The sequence below is a fragment of the Gymnoscopelus braueri genome (genome assembly GCF_963280865.1).
Source record: "Gymnoscopelus braueri genome assembly, chromosome: 23".
NCBI classification, from domain to species: Eukaryota; Metazoa; Chordata; class Actinopteri; order Myctophiformes; family Myctophidae; genus Gymnoscopelus; species Gymnoscopelus braueri.
Window position 1 is genome coordinate 7,599,294 of NC_137625.1, and position 17,678 is coordinate 7,616,971.

Consider the following 17,678-nt stretch of genomic DNA (forward strand, 5'->3'; position numbering starts at 1 on the left):
GTGATAATTCATAAATGGAGCCTCATTAAAGAACTACTTTAATGAGGCTGTTTGTCGATCTACAGTGACTCAATATACACTGTATCATAATCAAATCGAGCACGAGACTATAGACATATAATATATTATTATCTCTAACTCATTTAGGCATTCAGTGTAATTTGGTAATCAGAGGTCATGGTCAATTATGATTGCATACATAATTGTAGAACGATGAGACTCATTGCATTTCAATGCTAAAAAGTAATTCTCCTTTACTTCCTGACATTTAACTATTCTAGGTGATATACAGTATATAATGTAAAATGACATCTAATCAGTGTTGGACATTTTCATTATATTGGACCTTCACACAAATAAACACAATACTAGTCATCCCAAATGAATACATCTGGGTTACATTGTTTCTCATGTGAGTTTTATAATTCCCTTGATATGTTTAGTATTACGTAAAGTAAGCAAGCTACCAAGACAAAATTCCTTGTATGTGCAAATGTACGGGCCAGTGAAATTCTGATTGCAATTCTAATCTTTTATTTTTTTAAGAAGAAGAAGAGGACAACCACAACAATGATCTGTACAGATGAGGAACTATTTTATTTATGCATTATTTAATGTTCCATCCTCCCAGGTTCCTTAGTTCAGAGTCGGGGTACCATTCCATCCACAGCATCATCTCCTCAAAGCAAACCACAGCAGAACTGCTCCAACAGAAAGAGGTGCAGGAGGTCTGGGAGGAATCTGTCACGACACAGGACTGAGGAGGACAAAGACGGTTTGTTTGTTTATGTTATCATTCAGATCTCAATTAAAATGTCCAGACATTTGGTTATTTATTCTGGCTAGTGATGCTACTCACTCTGCTAGCGATCTGGTTTAAAAAGGATATGGAAACCGTCTCAGTGTATGTATGTGTGTTGGCAAATAGTGCTCAACAGTGACCGCTCGCTTATTGAACGGTTTAAAGCAGGGGTCTTCAACGTTTTCAGGCTAAGGACCCCCTAGGTGAGAGAGAGATGAAGCAGGGACCCCCTCTGTATTGTATAAAACTGTTTCAGATTATACTTTTTTTGTTTACTTGGTCTGCTCTTTTTCCCCTCTGCCAAAAATAGCTGATCTACAAGCTCACAACGCCTCGCAGCGCGAGGCGTTGTGAGCTTGTAGATCTGCTATTTTTGGCTAAAGTTCTCCTCAGAAAAGGGATGCTAGGGTTCAAGTGGTTGATGTAAAAAAAAAATCATATCACACAAAGATTTGGCGGACCCCCTGTAGTAACTCTGAGGACCCCCTAGGGGTCCCGGACCCCCTGTTGAAGACCCCTGGTTTAAAGGATTAGTTCAACAGGACTAGTCAAACCGGAGGCAGAGACATGGCTTTATTATCCATTGATTGATCTGAAACGTATTAATAACAACTGACTCTGATTCTGCACTTAGGAGGGCACAGCAACTTGGCCAAGCAGCCTCGGTGTCTGCCTGCTTCGCTTCACTCTGCTGTTGTTGCAGCAGCCATGGTGAGTGGGGCCGGGGAGTTACATTTTCGGGGACAGAACAGAAGCAGCCCTAGGTAGCGGCAAACATGTCTTATTTTAAAACATGTGGCATCTTCAACTAGGTTTTTTTTTTTTTTTTTTTATTGGCCTAAAATATTGTCTATACATACATTCATGAATAAACCACCTGCTGACCAGCTGTCAGCGTTGAGCAATGTTTTTATAGGGGGTTATACAGTATGTCACCATACCTCTGTATTACAAAAATACACCACTGGAATTTTCTTGGGCCAATGAATGGCCTATGAACATTCAGCAGGACCGAGTGGGGTATGCTGTGGCGTATTGAGTTTTTGTAAAGATGGTGTTGATTTAATATACGAGAATAAACCTTTCTCTAGTTATTGTAGCGATAGCCTGAGGCAACAAGCTCAATCGATGGTCTTGAAGGGCGGATCCAAACCCAGCCGCCCGGATTCGTGCGGGGCTTCCTATTGCTTCACCAATCTATGTCCCCGCCTCCCCTCCCCTCCCCCCCCCCGGCCTGTGCACGGAGCACGCTGACGTCACCAAATTTAGTCCTCTGTACTCTGATTGGTTAGGAGATAACAAGGTCCTAAGACCATCGTTCCTGCATGGCTCCCCCAGGCTTTTTTTCTTTTGTAACAAAAAAAAAAGCATGGGTTTCCGAGGCTATTGTAGCGACTACTTCACCCCCTTTCTCTCACTGAATGCACTGGCTGCCCGAGACACACACCTGACATAAACTAAAGGTAATGAGCAGACACACAGCAGGAGCTAATCAATCAATTACTGTAGGGAGTGGGACATCAAAACAAAGCATGGGGGAAAAAAACAAACCAAAATAAGATCAACAAGCAAAATATATATTTTGGCTCATACACTAGTTAATGCGTGCAACTTGTAGTTCAACTTGCATGACGGTTAGACACTTCTTTCCTCATCAGAATATTCGACTTGGAGTTGCTTTGTTTTATCATTGTTGCAGACAGATCTCCCTTTACATTTGCAAAACATTGTGGTAGACAGACTGGCTGATGCGCGACCACATGCCTTGGTTTTACATGGGGTTTCTGCTGCACATAGCAAGTACAATTGAATTTTGTTGCTTGGGATACGACAGCTTCTATGTCTGCTGTTACATCCCCAAGCAAACTTAGGCTGCTCTTGGCACCTTGAACAGTTTCCCACATTTTCCCCTTGCCAATTCCATGGTGCATTGGAACTTGGACGCATCCAGTCACAGCATTCAGCTGGTAATAGTTTGAGGCATAGTTCTCCAAGTTTGTTTACTGTCGCTCCTATGTGAATCGGGGCTCTTTCTTGGCGTGTCGTAATTAATGTCATGGGGGCAGTGATTGATTGGCTGTCATATTATATTCTGGTTCTTCATCTTTGGTATTTGTCAGAATGTGTCCTCCTATAGCAGTAAACCCAAACTCATCTCATCTAGTTATCTAGTGCAAGCTGTGTCATAGTTGAAATAGAATGAAATAATGGCTTTCACGGATACTATTTCACAGTCGCCACAACTGTTTTCAGCCATTTGGTTTCCATAGAAACAGCATAGCATTCTCTTGGCTTGTAACAAAGACCTAGGCCTTGGCGTAACAAATTTTTTTTTAATAGTTTTCTTTGGCTTTAGTCCCTGGGTATTGCTTTGATCCGATAGTTCAAGGAGATTGGAATCTCCCTCAACCACCTGTCTCCCTTCTCCATGCAGGACCAACACCTCTGTCCTTCTCGTCAAAGCAAACCACAGCAGAACTGCTCCGACAGAAAGAGGCGCAGGAGGAAGCTGTCACCACACAGGACTGAGGAGGACAAAGACAGACGGTCTGATCACAGCATTGAGGAAGAGGAGCAAAGTAATGAAGAATGGGCCCCCGCATCTTTTTGTCAATGCTGATCTACAGTATGCCACTATTATAAGGCAACAGTTTTCTGGTTATTATTTATTGTATCCTATTATCTGTTATGTCTGCTTAGGTTCTTCTACTCAAGCTGAGCCTGACCCAGCTGCATTGATGACCCAACCAGAACCATCATCGCATTCTCAAGTTGCTACTGCTGGTGAGGGAGAATGTGCACGTTTATTTTGTTTACTAAAACGTTTTAAATAATACATTTATATAGCGCTTTTCTAAATACTCAGTCATCATCTCCCATAGAATAAACATAAATCATTGAGTGAAAACAACTGAATATGAATACTTTACCAAATAATGAAATCAGGAAACCAAAAAGAGCCACCCCCTATTCACCTGTTTCCTAGGCTGTGTGTTTTCCACTTCCTGTCGATTTGATCCAATGAAATCTAATGAAACTGGTCAGATGACCAATGATATCCAATGAAATCGACAGGAAGTGGAAAACACACAGCCTAGGAAACAGGTGAATAGGGACATTGAAGCTGCTTCCCCCTCCCTAACTGAAAAAACAAAACAAGCTCTGAACTAAACTATAAACGAAAAGATAGAACTACCGGCCATCTCCAGGCCAAACTAACTAAAATAAGATAAAAGGAAAGGCTTAAATAATCATTAACAGTTTGAGGTTGTTGCTGTGTCTGTGCCTGTCTACACAATGGCCAGGATGGCTTTTAAAGGAGTAGTCTGCAGCAATTAGGATTTGGGGAATCTGTTGCAGGTGTGCCAGCCTGATGGGAAAAGGAGACAAGGATTAGCACACCAGACAGAGGTTTCTTAAATTTATAGTAGGGTGGGAGGGGGCATTTTCAAAGGGCTGACCCCGAAAGTTCAAAGGTTTATTGGCTAATATCAGATATTATATATATTATTATTATAATATATAATATTCAGATCTCTATTAAAACGTCATTTGGTTATTTATTTATTCTGGCTAGTGAGGCTACTCACTCTGTACTTTCCTAGCGATCCGGTATTAAAGAGGATATGGAAACGGTCTGTGTTTATGTATGCATGTATGTTTCTTTGCAAATAGAGCTCAACTGTGACCGCCCACTTTTTGAGCGGCTTAAAGGAGGAGTTCACCCAAAAAATTACTTATTTTCTATCAATTGCACACCCTATGAAGCCTTGAATCCATGGATTTTTTTTAGTTTTTGTCGCATTCCTAAGCTAATAATTTGATTCCCGTCTCCTACCGGCTAATGTATCCGGTAGGAGACTTTTCAGAAACTTCTTATATCAAGTTCAAAAGCCTGGAAACAAGCCAACCCGCTATGTGATGAACCATGACCCTAAAACATTTGATTCAGATCAAAAAAGAGAAACCAATAAATGTAATGCTACCGTACTGTGTACACATTTTAAGAGTGAAGGAACTACACGTCCCATAAACCAGTGCACATACCTTTTCAATGCTTCCAACCAAATGCTCGTTTGACTTTCAACTACAATGTATCTCTGGACTATGCTTACTTCTAGATCGTTTTTCATGTGAGTTTAACAATTACTTGCTATGCTTAGTGTGACGTAAATTAACACATTGACTGCCAGAATTATTTCAGATTTTTAGCTGTAGCCTGCCAGAGATTTTTCATTGAAAAAAAAAAGTACTCAGGAGCCGAGATACAGAATTTTTAAGTTTTAAGTTAACAAGGAAGTGGATAGGAGTCTAAATCTTCGAACAATCATATCTCCTTGGTCTTTGGGTCAAATTTAAAAAAAATAACGAAAAAAAATAACGCAGATCTGCGTTCTTGGCAGCCCACGTATTTATTAAAAATAGAACGCAGATCTGCGTTTTTGGCAGCCAATGTGTTAGCAAGCCACCAAGTCAAAATTCCTTAGAGGTGCAAATGTACGTGCCAGTGAAATTCTGATTGCAATTCTAATCTGTTTTAGTGCAAATGATTTATAAGAAAGCCACAGCAAGATGTGTACACAGGAGAAATTATTGTATTTATGAATAAGTCTCTAATGTTCCATCCTCCCAGGTTCCTGGCTTCAGATTCAGTGTACCATTCCATCCACAGTGTCATCTCCTCAAACCAAAGCACAGCAGAACTGCTCCACTTACATCACAGTTTCCCAAAACTGTCTAAACACCATACATAGGGAAAACAATATTCACTGTTGTTATGACTAAGATATCTGCTGAATTGTTTTTTTCAAGTCAACTTTTTCTTTTAAAACACACCCAGCGCTTTGTCACCGAGTCATAGCACTGGTATTTATACTTGCCTCTGTAACATTTACGGTGTCTGTTATGCAGGGGATCACTACTGCCCACTACAGTTTCCTCTGGTACTGCTTTGTACACATCAGCTCTAGGGCTTTGTGCAGTCGACGGATAGACATACATGTGAGAGTACGGAGAGAGAGGCCCCGTCTGTATTCCGTATCCATACTTTATGTCGGGTATGAATGAGCATTAAAGGCCCATTCATACGAATAAACGATACAGATGGGGACTCTTTGTCCGTACTCGGCGTACATTTCTGTCTGTGGGCTGCACGAAGCACCCAGAGCCAGAATGAGAAAGACAACTTCAACTCAACTTTAACCTCAACTTTATCATTTCCAGTTTTCAAGAACAACAATGCAAGAAGTTTTGAAGATACGCTCTGCAAGTTGGTCAGGAACTATGTACATCTGTATGATGCTACATCAGATGCTACATCACCAGATTTGGCACTGCACAGCAGAAACGACGCTCGCCAGAACAGCTGGGATGAGATCTCCAGCACTTTAAAATTAAGTGCGAAACAGTGTAAGAATAAATGGAGGTCCATACGCGATCGTTTCGTGAAAGCCCATAACAAAGTTCTGGAGAAGCAGAGAGGTGCTGATCTGGCAATCATCCAACGCCTGGATTGGTTGAAACCATATGTTTCTCAGCGATCTACTGTGACAAATGATCCAAATGATGATGACATGGTAAGTGTCATATTATATTCAGACTAATCTTTGCTAATTGAAAGAATGCGTCCTCCTAGTAGTGAACCTACATTATCGGTATACAGTAATCTAGTGCAAGCTGTGTGATATTTATGTCATTCAGAATGAAAGAATTGCTTTAATGGATTACATTTCAGTCACTAACTGTTCACTTGTCTTGTAACAAAGGCCCATAGGCAACAAACATGTTCAGTAGTGAGATTTATTTATTTTATGTTGCTTTTAGTCCCTGGGTATTGCTTTGATCCGATAATTCAACAAGGTATTAACTCCCTCAACCACCTGTCTCCATTCTCCAGGAACAACATCTCTCTCCATCATCACAAAGCAAACCACAGCAGAACTACTCCACCAGAAAGAGGTGCATGAGGTCTGGAAGGAAGCCGTCACTACACAAGACTGAGGGAGACAAAGTCACAAGAGGTCAGAAATCTCCCGCAGATCTGCACGTGTGTGTGTGTGTGTGTGTGTGTGTGTGTGTGTGTGTGTGTGTGTGTGTGTGTGTGTGTGTGTGTGTGTGTGTGTGTGTGTGTGTGTGTGTGTGTGTGTGTGTGTGTGTGTGTGTGTGTGTGTGTGTGTGTGTGTGTGTGTGTGTGTGTGTGTGTGTGTGTGTGTGTGTGTCCAAATGTCTTGGTACATACTGCCAACAAAAGTACCTCCACTAGTTCTGTTTGATACTTTATTGAAAGTTTGAGGATCCAATAGAGTTAGGAGGTTTAATCAGAAGCGCTTTTTAACACATTAACTGCCAAAGACGTTTATAAACGTCTTTGGGCCTTCAGCTATTGCCTGCCAAAGACGTTAAAAAACGTCCTGAAAAAAAAAAATAATAATTCTAAAAATATTTTCTAATTATTTATAATTGACACTTTCGATATTCCAAACGAATAAGGAGATAACAATTTCCAAAGATTTGCTGCTCCATCCACTTCAATGTTAAAATTGAAACAGACAAACAATTCAAAATGTTTTTTGGTTTGAAACTACTGGTTTTGAGATATTTTCAAACATCAAACAACACATGACAACAAGGTCAAATTGACCTCGTTGACATTTGTGAAACCACACCTGAATCTCATCTGTGATTAGAAATTTTCTGGGGATCAATCATACTAGAGAAAAATATTCTGTGGCTATGCGAAAAGGTACCAAAATCGGTCAAAACCCTGGCAGAGGCTACAGACCTTTCTGAAAAACTCTGGCAGTCAATGTGTTAATACTTTTCATTGGTTCAATATTTGTAAAACCCACACACAGATGTTCAATAGCACTGATGTATAAAAAAGTTGAAAAATGGAGATAGCTGATTAGTGCACGACAGCAACGATATGTAATAAGAGTCACTGTGATAATACAATGTGAAACTTGTAGTATTATGACCTCCAGGTTTTATTTTGTCCACCCATAACTGGAAGTCCAAAAACTCCCCCTCTCTTAACGGCCGTTTAGTTGCGTTACCAAAATGTTTTCCTTTTAAAAAGGGAAACATTTCTTCACTCTTTATTTGTTTGGTTCACATTTATAATGCAATCACTAACTATTATTAGGCCGTTTCTCAATACTCAAACTTCGGGTAGAAGCTCAGACTTGCAAATACAAACTTCCGAGGATAGGAGGACAGAAGTTCCGCAGTTGGAACAGCAGCGTTCTCGATGACGTCGCCATCTCAGCTCGTCTCAGCTCATGTCCACTGTTTGGATATGTTCAGTGCAGATCTACAAGCTACTTGCAGATCCGCAAGTAGCTTCGGTTGCTTCAGTTGTATTTTACAGACCTTTTTTTGCTGGAGCAGGAGAAAATGCTTATGATTTTGGTAAATGAAATACACAGCATACACTCAGAGAACATCTGAGAGTTGATTACATGCATTCTTTTTGAACGAGAGCCACACACACACACACGCACGTGCGTCTGCATTTTGAGCAAACATGCAGCACTATGCAGCGATATACCATGCGGTCTATGCAGACAAAATAGACTACGTTTAATTTGCGTTTAAGTACCACCTCCTTTGCATTTGCGAAAGGGCCCCCGCCACCCCTGCTTGCAAGGCTTAACAGCCAACCAGAGAGCTCTACCCCCTTTCTGCCCCCTTGCTGCTATCGACGGTTGACAGCGACTGAGCTTGCTTGGTCGGCGAGCGACACCTCACTTCCAACACCGCATATACTGTAGCCACAGATGCTTTCCAAAACCACACTGTCGGTTTGGTTGGTTGGATCCTTGGTTTACATTACACTAAAATATGTATCTGAAAACATTTGAGGTGAGTAATAGGCTATGCAGTACCATAAACATGCTTTGCACTGCCTCTCTCTCGCTCTCTCTGCCTCGCAGTGTGCATGCTGCGGACACAAGTAGTTTTACATCCCGGATGGCAGGCTGTGATTGGCTGTGACGCCAGCAGCCTCAGTTTGACATGGATTTTCGCAATAAAGGCTGCAAAAAAAAGCTTCATGACGTCTTTAAGACTTAACGCCAAGAGGAGATCTAACATTTGTTTCCTACAGCAAGTTAATCGGAGTCCTTTTCTCCTTGCAGCGCACGTCACCGCCATGGAGAGACCAATCCACAGGTGCAGCCTCTGTGACGCTACGTTCAGCAGAAGGTGTGACATGACACGTCACGTGGGAATCCACACGCGGCCCTTCCCCTGCGACCTCTGCGACAAGCGCTGCCCGTGCAAACGCACGCTGGCCCAGCACAGGCGCTTGCACACGGGCGAGCGGCCCTTCACATGCACATACTGCGGACGTGCGTTCCGCACCTCGGGCACGCTGCAGGGACACGTGCACACGCACACGGGGGGACGGTGTTACAAGTGCCACATCTGTGGGAAGACGTCGATCCAGCACCTGGCGAGACACATGCGCATGCACAAGGGGGAAAAGAACTACTTGTGCACCGAGTGTGGGAGGGCGTTTTTTACGTCCGGAGAGCTATTGCGCCACACGAGATCCCACACTGGTGAAAGGCCGTACACGTGCAAGCTGTGTGGGAAGGGGTTCTCTAAGTCAGGCTCACTTACTATTCATGTGAGGACTCACACCCGGGAAAAACCTTACGGTTGCACTTTCTGTCCCAAAGCCTTCCCCTCCAGCGGCGCACGCAGCAGACACATGTACATTCACGCCGACAAAAAACCTTTTGAGTGTTCTAAATGTGGCAAGGGGTTTGCACAAGGGTACACATGGAGGATGCACATTAAGATTGGCAAATGTAAAAAGTAGTAGTATAATACTTCTACTACTACTACTACTGCTAATAATTATCTATCTATAAATTAACCCATTGAGACCTGAAGCCGATTCTACATGTCTCCTAAATCTCAACAGTATTCTGAAAAACTTATGTTTCTGTATCAGTGGTGCTCAATCTTTTTCATGTCAAGGACCCCCAAAATGATATGTATTTGGCCCCGAAACCCCATCAAAATATTAGTTCCAGGGACCCCCAGAAGCAAAGATTTGAGTTAAAAATTTTCGCTTTAAAAGTATATATATTCAAAGATTTGTGCCCATTTTCACGATTTTTCAAAAATAGCAGATCTACAAGCTCGTAGCGCGGCACTCGGTGCCGCGCTATGAGCTTGTAGATCTGCTATTTTTGAATAGCCCAAAGTGTAAAATAATGCTTTTTAGCTCAAATCAAAAAATTACACAGTTCCAGGTCTTAACTCTCTCAGTGCCAATGAAAAAATTTTTTTATTGCGAACCATGCCAACTTTTTTTTTTTTTTTTTCAAAGTAAAAAAAAAGTGCTTAGGAAGCGAGCTACAGCCTTTTTTAGTTATAGGTTAAACAAAGAGTGGATGGAGCTGCAAATCTTCAGATAATGATATCTTGGGTTCTGAACACTTAAAAAAAAAAAAAAAACTTGGGATTTCTCGTTCTGGCACTGAGGGTATAACCCTAAAACTCGGGATAACTCGGGGTCTGGCACTGAGAGAGTTAATGATCTCTGCACCGAGGATAACTCGGACACTGTGTGACCAATTGACCTCAAACTTGGAACCCAGAGGGTGTGTGCAGTGCCAAGTGGCAATTCGGTTGGACCAACTTGCAAAACCGTGAATGTCTGCATCTGTCTGTCTGTGGGTCTGTGGAGGATGCACCAAACCTTTGTGTGTTTAGGGGGTGGTGGTGTAAGCATCGAAAACTAATGTGATATGTACTTATATTTTGTTAGTACATTTTGGTAGATTCTGGATTTAGATTTTGTATTTGTATTCCAATTTATATTATTATTATTAGTTTACAGTGATGCAAATAAATAGCCTAATGCAAAATGTCTGGCAAGTCTCATTTGTGATTACATACGATGTGCTCATTTGATTAAAATGTTTTAATGTGTTTAGTGCTGCGTTGAATGCCATTCTGTCACATACAGAGAATGTGGTCTGTGTGAATGTCATGGAAAACTGGAGATATTTCACTAAATACACTTTTTCTGTCAATGTGACACACACACACACACACACACACACACATACACATAACTTACTTAGCCTCTCGGTGACTAAATAAGATGTTTGGTAGTCGCCATACACACAGGATGAATAGTTTAGAAAACGGCTATAAAAGTAATACAACTATTGATTATAATTTTTATTAAAATTTCAAAACTTTTTTAAAAAATAGCAAAAATGGCTTTCTGACAGAAAGGTGCTTTCTGAAAGAGAGGACGGTTCAAATACCATGCAAAAACAGGTCTTGTGGATTGGATAACTCCAAATAAAAGTCATGGGTTCAAATCACACTATGGGTATGCTATTTTAATTTGACGCTTTCTGACAAAAAGACTGCAATCTTAAAGTTTTTTTCTCCGAGCTGGAAAAATAACATTGTACTGGGCACTGCGCAGGGAATCCTAGATGTAGCGTAATCTATAATTACTAGAGTCGTTTATGTTTTGTTCGCTTAAATGAGCCAATGATCATGGAAGTTCGATCAGTGAAAGTCAAACGCTCTCCCTCTAAACACCTTGGAACGGAGGAGGGGAGGCTCCACTCGTCAACAATAGAAACGCCATCAACACGTCCACTTGCTAAATGTAAATTCACCGGACAATCACCATGTCCATTCACACATTGAGCCGTTTTGGGCTCAATTGGACATTACCCTGACTTAATACAAGGGAGCTGCCAGCACACAGTCTGTTGCTTGTCCGATCCTAGTCCTACTGAGACGGTAGTTGCGTTCATACTGTACATACAGCCCCTCCATTTAAGGTCTGGAACACTGGAAGACCCGACGATCTCCTACATTCCCACATCACAGCCATGAAGAGCAAGAGGCCAATCCACAGGTGCAGCCACTGTGGCGTTGAGTTTACCAAACGTAATCTTCTGACGCGTCACATGGGAATCCACACACTGCCCTTCCACTGCGACCATTGTGACAAGCTCTACGCGCAAAAACCACAGCTGATTAAGCACCGGCGCTTGCACACAGGCGAGCGGCCCTTCACGTGCATGCACTGCGGGCGTGGGTTCCACTGCTCGAATACGCTGCAGTTACACGTGCGCACGCACACGGGTGAACGGTGTTACACGTGTCACACATGTGGGAAGACGTCGATCCAGCACCTGACGAGACACATGCGCATGCATAAGGGGGACAAGACCAGGAGACCTGGTTCTGCCAGACCCAGAATGAAGTCCTAGTATGTAACACACCTACAAACCACTTTATAACTGAAGTTCATGATGTCATGAATAGTTTGTGACGAAAGGGGACGTCACAAACTTTTTTTTGGCTGGGGCCGGAGGACAAATGGCCCCTGCCCATGTATGGACGAAACAGGTACAAAGCCTCATGGTACAAAGCCTCCATACAAAACATGCACTACGTCACGGCTAAGCCGGACTTAACATGACGTGTCAGCCTGTGTATACCCTAGGGCATTCACGAATAGTGATTTTTAGTATTCATTTTTTTTTTCAACAATCGAATAGTGGTTTGATAGTCGAATAGTCGGTTTGATATTCGAATATTTGAATATTCGACTATTCGGTGAATGCCCTAGTATACCCATGTATGGACGAAAGGGGGACAGACTTTTTTGGCTGGGGCCGGAGGACAAATGGCCCCTGCCCATGTATGGACGAAACAGATACCCATGTATGGACGAAAGGGGGACAGACTTTTTTGGCTGGGGCCGGAGGACAAATGACCCCTGCCCTTGTATGGACGAAACAGATACAAAGCCTCATGTAAGCCCGACCCCTTGGGTCTGGCAAAAAGAACTACTTGTGCACGGAGTGTGGGAAGGCATTTTTATCGTCTGGAGAGCTGAGGCTGCACATGAGATATCACACTGGTGAAAGGCCGTACACATGCAAGCTGTGTGGGAAGGGGTTCATTGCCAATTGTTACCTTACCGTTCACATGAGGACTCACACTGGGGAGAAACCTTACCGTTGCACTCACTGCTCCAAAGCCTTCCCCTCCGCAAGTAAACTGAAAAGACACATGTTCATTCACTTTGACAAAAAACCTTTTGAATGTTTTAAATGTGGCAAGGGGTTCACGCAAGCATACCCATTGAAATTGCACATTCGGACAGGCAAATGTAAAAAGTAAAATATACTACGAAGAAGGAGAATACAGGAAAGGTGGGCACCAGGGAAATCTGGGCACCATTTCTTTGGGAAGACTGGGCACTAGAGAAGAGAGGGCACTTGGACGCGTGGGCACTTTGGGTGGAGAAAAGTGGGCACTAGAGAAGAGTGGATACCAAGCAGACTGGCCACCTTTTAGTAAAACTAGGCCTAACCCTAGCCCCTTTCGGGACCCTGTTTACCTTTTTTGTATTTGGGAAGGCGGTATACCAGGGTCCCTTGTTGGTTAGAACACACTCTCTCGTACCGGCGGCTACCACTGTCTGGTCTCGGGCGTACAGCTCGTCGCTTAGAAGTTGCAGAGATTTCTCAAAGGTACCAACAAGAGCAATACTAACACGCGAGAAAGCGGCATCAAAAAGCGGGGATCGGCGATGCCGTTTAACATTTTAAATAATTTAGTAAACCTTAAGCTCCTTTCTCACACTCTGCTCCTGCAGCTCCACTTCCCATGTCCCGCCTCCCCGCGTTGTGATTGTCATGCAAGCATGTAGGAGCTCGCCAATCAGAGGCAGTAACGTAGGACGCGCAGCTTGTCAGTCACCGCGGGGAGGCGGAACATGGGCAGTGGAGCAGAGTGTGAGAAAGGAGCTTAAGGTTTACTAAATTATTAAAAATGTTAAACGGCATCGCCGATCCCCGCTTTTTGATGCCGCTTTCTCGCGTGTTAGTATTGCTCTTGTTGGTACCTTTGAGAAATCTCTGCAACTTCTAAGCGACGAGCTGTACGCCCCGAGACCAGACAGTGGTAGCCGCCGGTACGAGAGAGCGTGTTCTAACCAACAAGGGACCCTGGATACCGCCTTCCCAAATACAAAAAAGGTAAACAGGGTCCCGAAAGGGGCTAGGCCTAACCCTTACCCTAAACTCAGTAAAAGCCCAGATTTCCTTAGTGCCCACTCTTCTGAGGTACCCAGTTTTCCCGGTGCCCACTCTGTTTTGGTGCCCAGATTTTCCTACTGCCCACTTTTCTCCCCCCAAAGTGGCCACTCCTCTGGGTGCCCACATTTCCCTAGTGCCCACTCTTCCTAGGTGCCCAGTTTTCCCTAGTGCCCAGAATGTTTTGGTGCCCTGCACCTTTCCTGTTACCACTACGAATACTACTAATAATAATTATAATTATAATTATTATTATTATTATTAAAGGGCAAGGGCAGGTTTAGGTTGTGTGGTTACCTTGCTATGATGTAACTCCAAAGGTGGGCAAGATATCAAAAATAGTTGCTCCATTGATTTGAATATTGATAATTATTCTAATCAATCAGGTTTTTTGACCTTCTATATTGTCAGAATCAGCTAAGTTTAGATTCATTTACGGGCTAGAAGAGTGACTTTGTGAGCTTCTTCACTGTACAATGAGGAGCATATTTTGAGTGATCCATTTCTAAAGAATGGAGCAACAATTTTTCACACAGCATCCGCTGTGCCATTATCATGCTTTAATAGAGCTGTGTTTCCTAAACATCAAACAGTTACCTTTAACACCAATCCATTTGAAGATCTCTCAAGTGACTACAACCAAGAATGGTTTATCACTGAATGCAAGAACCACGGGTTGCAACCAGTGCAAGTCCCGGGTAAGACATTAAACTTATGGATTGCAGCTTTAAAGGCTATATATGTGGACGTCCTGGCTGCTGTTGTCTATAGTGTATTCTTAGCCCATAGGCTGCCAGTACATGGTTCCCTTCAATCACATCAGTCAATGTTTATTTTATTGATCTGTTCTAGTTTTTGTTGCTTTTGGTTATTTTTGTTTGTTTTCCAGTCCATTCTCCTGTTTTAGTTGTCTACGAAATTGTGTAAATGGCTTTGGGATTTTGCACGGAAAATAAATGTATTGGGAATAGGATAAGATAAGCTTATTAGTAAGTTTAGTTGAAAGAAAAAGGATTTCTACACTTAAGCTATGTTTACAGGACTATATTTCAGTATTTCGTCAGGTAAATTACAGTACATTTTGACTCTTTGGTGAAGTAAGGCAGACACCTGCTTCACTCAGGAAACCTGATGAAGATATAAGCCAATCATGGCTTTTTCTTATCACCTTTTCTATTCCTCTATTCTGACTGGACTAATTTGGCTCTTTTTCAGAGATTTATTGGGTAGGTCTAGATAAGAGAGCGGGAGATTTATGGGATATGAAAAAAAAGACCACATTTGTGTTTTGAACTAACTTGTGAATGGCTTAGCCTGGGATCAATACCATTTTCGGGTTTCTGATCCGGTCTGGAGTGGAAATAACTTTACGTCATCAGGTGGCCGGAACCATAGAGTTATAATTTATCGTTATAATATATCGGCCGGAACCAAGTGGTCCTATATGGGCCTGCGGGGGGGATCGGCAGTTGTGGAAAGTCCTTGTGCAGTGGTAAACGTCTGTGGAGAATGTGTGGAGAATGTCTGAAGAGTGCAAACTGACTGTGAGAAGTGGACTAACCAATCAAATGGCAAGTGTGGGGAATTGGGCAGGTGTGGGGAATTTGGCTGGGGTTGAAGCTTAGGCTGGGGTTGCCATGGCAATCAATTGGCTCATTTGGGCCACAGCCAGAGTCTTTTCTGGTGGTTCTGGACAACCGCCTATCCGACTGAGTTGACTCCGGGCACTGCACTCACTGGGGTCGTCCGCGACGTGTGTGCTGAATTTGAAGGCGGGCGGTGGAACGGTTCTCGAGATTACAGACGTACAAACATACATATACACATACATACAGAGATTCGGTGCACTTATTGTAAGATAAGGGCAATAATTGGACCTGGTCCGAAGCCGACCCGAGGAAAATTGGAACCGGTCAGAAATGGACCCGATCGGGTCTCTAGAACTGTACTGGACCCGATTCACGGGCTTCATTATATATACTTTTTTTCACCATATTGAGACTGGCCGTCTGAGTGTCACCTCCCCCACCCCTCCTTTGCTGTAGCTCCGGTGGGCCGGTTGCAGACAGAGTACATTTTTGGCGACTTGTATGTGTAAATGTATGAGCCAGTGAAATTCTGATTTCAATTTTAATCTTTTTAGATGTAGAAGTAAAGTCACAGCAATGATCTGTAAACAGGAGCATGTATTTTATTCATGACTAACTCTTTAATGTTCCATCTTATTGTCTCTTATGTCTGTTTAGCTCCTTCTACTGGAGCTGAGCCTGACCCAGCTGCATGGATGACCCAACCAGAAACAACATCACATTCTCAAGCTGCTCCTACTGCCTCTGATAAGGAAAAATGTATGTTTCAGAAAGGCATTATTTATGATATATTTAGAGTGGGGGGCGATCCGTACAGGTTTGGGGTCCTATACATACGTAATTCACCACATCACCAATCCACGTTCCGTTAAAATATACAGGTATAGGCTAAAATAAAAATCTGTCTCTGACGTTTATTCCATCCTGCATAGCGCAGTGAGCACACCCAACGTACATGCAGCCTTGACACTGCATCTGCATCTACAGAGGAGTGGTGCCAGTGTGAACACAGCATAACACTTGATTCCTAAAGCACATCATAATCAGTTCTTTTTCCTTATTTTTTTCATGTGATGTCTTTCAGGCGTTGATCTCTACACACCACCGGGGCTGCACGAATGCTCTCAATGTTCGTTCTCTCACAGCCAAGAAGACGGTCTTCTGCAACACATCAGACAGGAGCACACCGCCAGAGAGCCTAGCACTGCAGCCGCCTCAGCACACAAACACGACGATCTCCTTCACATGAGAATCCACACTCTGCCCTTCCACTGCGACCATTGTGACAAGCGCTACGAGCGAAAAGCACATCTGATAAGGCATCGGCGATTGCACACAGGCGAGCGGCCCTTCCTGTGCACGTACTGTGGCCGTGGGTTCCGCACCTCAGGCACGCTGCGGGATCACGTGCACACGCACACGGGCGAACGGTGTTACAAGTGCCACATCTGTGGGAAGACTTTTATCCAGCACCAGTGTCACAGGAGACACATGCTCATGCACAAGGGGGAAAAGAACTACTTGTGCACGGAGTGTGGGAAGGCATTTTTAGCATCTGGAGAGCTGAGGCTGCACATGAGAAGCCACACTGGTGAAAGGCCGTACACATGCAAGCTGTGTGGGAAGGGGTTCAGTGACAGTTGTCACCTTACCGTTCACATGAGGACTCACACTGGGGAAAAACCTTACCGTTGCACTCTCTGCCTCAAAGCCTTCCCCACCACACAACACCTCAAAAGACACACGTTTATTCACTACGACAACAAACCTTTTGAGTGTTTAAAATGTGGCAAGGGCTTCACTAAAAAGTGGAATTTGAAAATTCACATTCGGCCATGCAAAGGTAAAAAGAAGTAGTATAATACTTCTACTACTAATACTTATAGTTAAAGCAATAGGACTCTTTGGTAGAGGTTTGGATTGTGTAGTTACCTTGTTGTGTCATACTATTTGAAAGTCGAAGGTAATCGGTGACAAAGCTACACCACTTTTTTTCCAATTCATTTTGGTTGGGACATTTCAAATGTAAAAAATAGAAATAGAAAATACCCCCGAAAATAGCCAATCTACAAGCTCACCACACCACCTAATTTTTTTGGGGTTATCAAACTAATTGATTTAGTCAATTATTGAAAGAAAAAACTCACACACACTGTCTTCAAATGCAAGAAAAAAAGGTTTAATGGAATC

General features: G+C 43.0%; 2 protein-coding genes across 2 annotated transcripts in view; both read left to right on the forward strand.

The window, feature by feature from the left end:
- Nucleotides 1-9,913, forward strand: part of LOC308080097 (uncharacterized protein) — a 49,234-nt gene extending 39,321 nt beyond the window's left edge. Inside the window, exons 25-31 of the mRNA XM_080421839.1 lie at nt 632-775; nt 1,437-1,513; nt 3,237-3,381; nt 3,503-3,586; nt 6,026-6,378; nt 6,699-6,822; nt 8,941-9,913. Of these exons, the coding sequence (XP_080277965.1) occupies nt 632-775; nt 1,437-1,513; nt 3,237-3,381; nt 3,503-3,586; nt 6,026-6,378; nt 6,699-6,822; nt 8,941-9,629 (1,616 nt within the window). The 3' untranslated portion in view covers nt 9,630-9,913. The remainder of the gene's footprint in view (nt 1-631; nt 776-1,436; nt 1,514-3,236; nt 3,382-3,502; nt 3,587-6,025; nt 6,379-6,698; nt 6,823-8,940) is intronic.
- Nucleotides 9,914-12,787: 2,874 nt separating this feature from the next.
- LOC308079230 (uncharacterized protein) lies at nt 12,788-17,529 on the forward strand (the record flags this gene model as incomplete). The annotated part of the gene is made up of 3 exons (XM_080420606.1): nt 12,788-12,854; nt 16,146-16,247; nt 16,573-17,529. The coding sequence occupies 3 exons, from the start codon at nt 12,788-12,790 to the stop codon at nt 17,343-17,345; spliced, it is 942 nt and encodes a 313-aa protein (XP_080276732.1). The 3' UTR covers nt 17,346-17,529.
- Between the last annotated feature and the right edge of the window lie 149 nt (nt 17,530-17,678).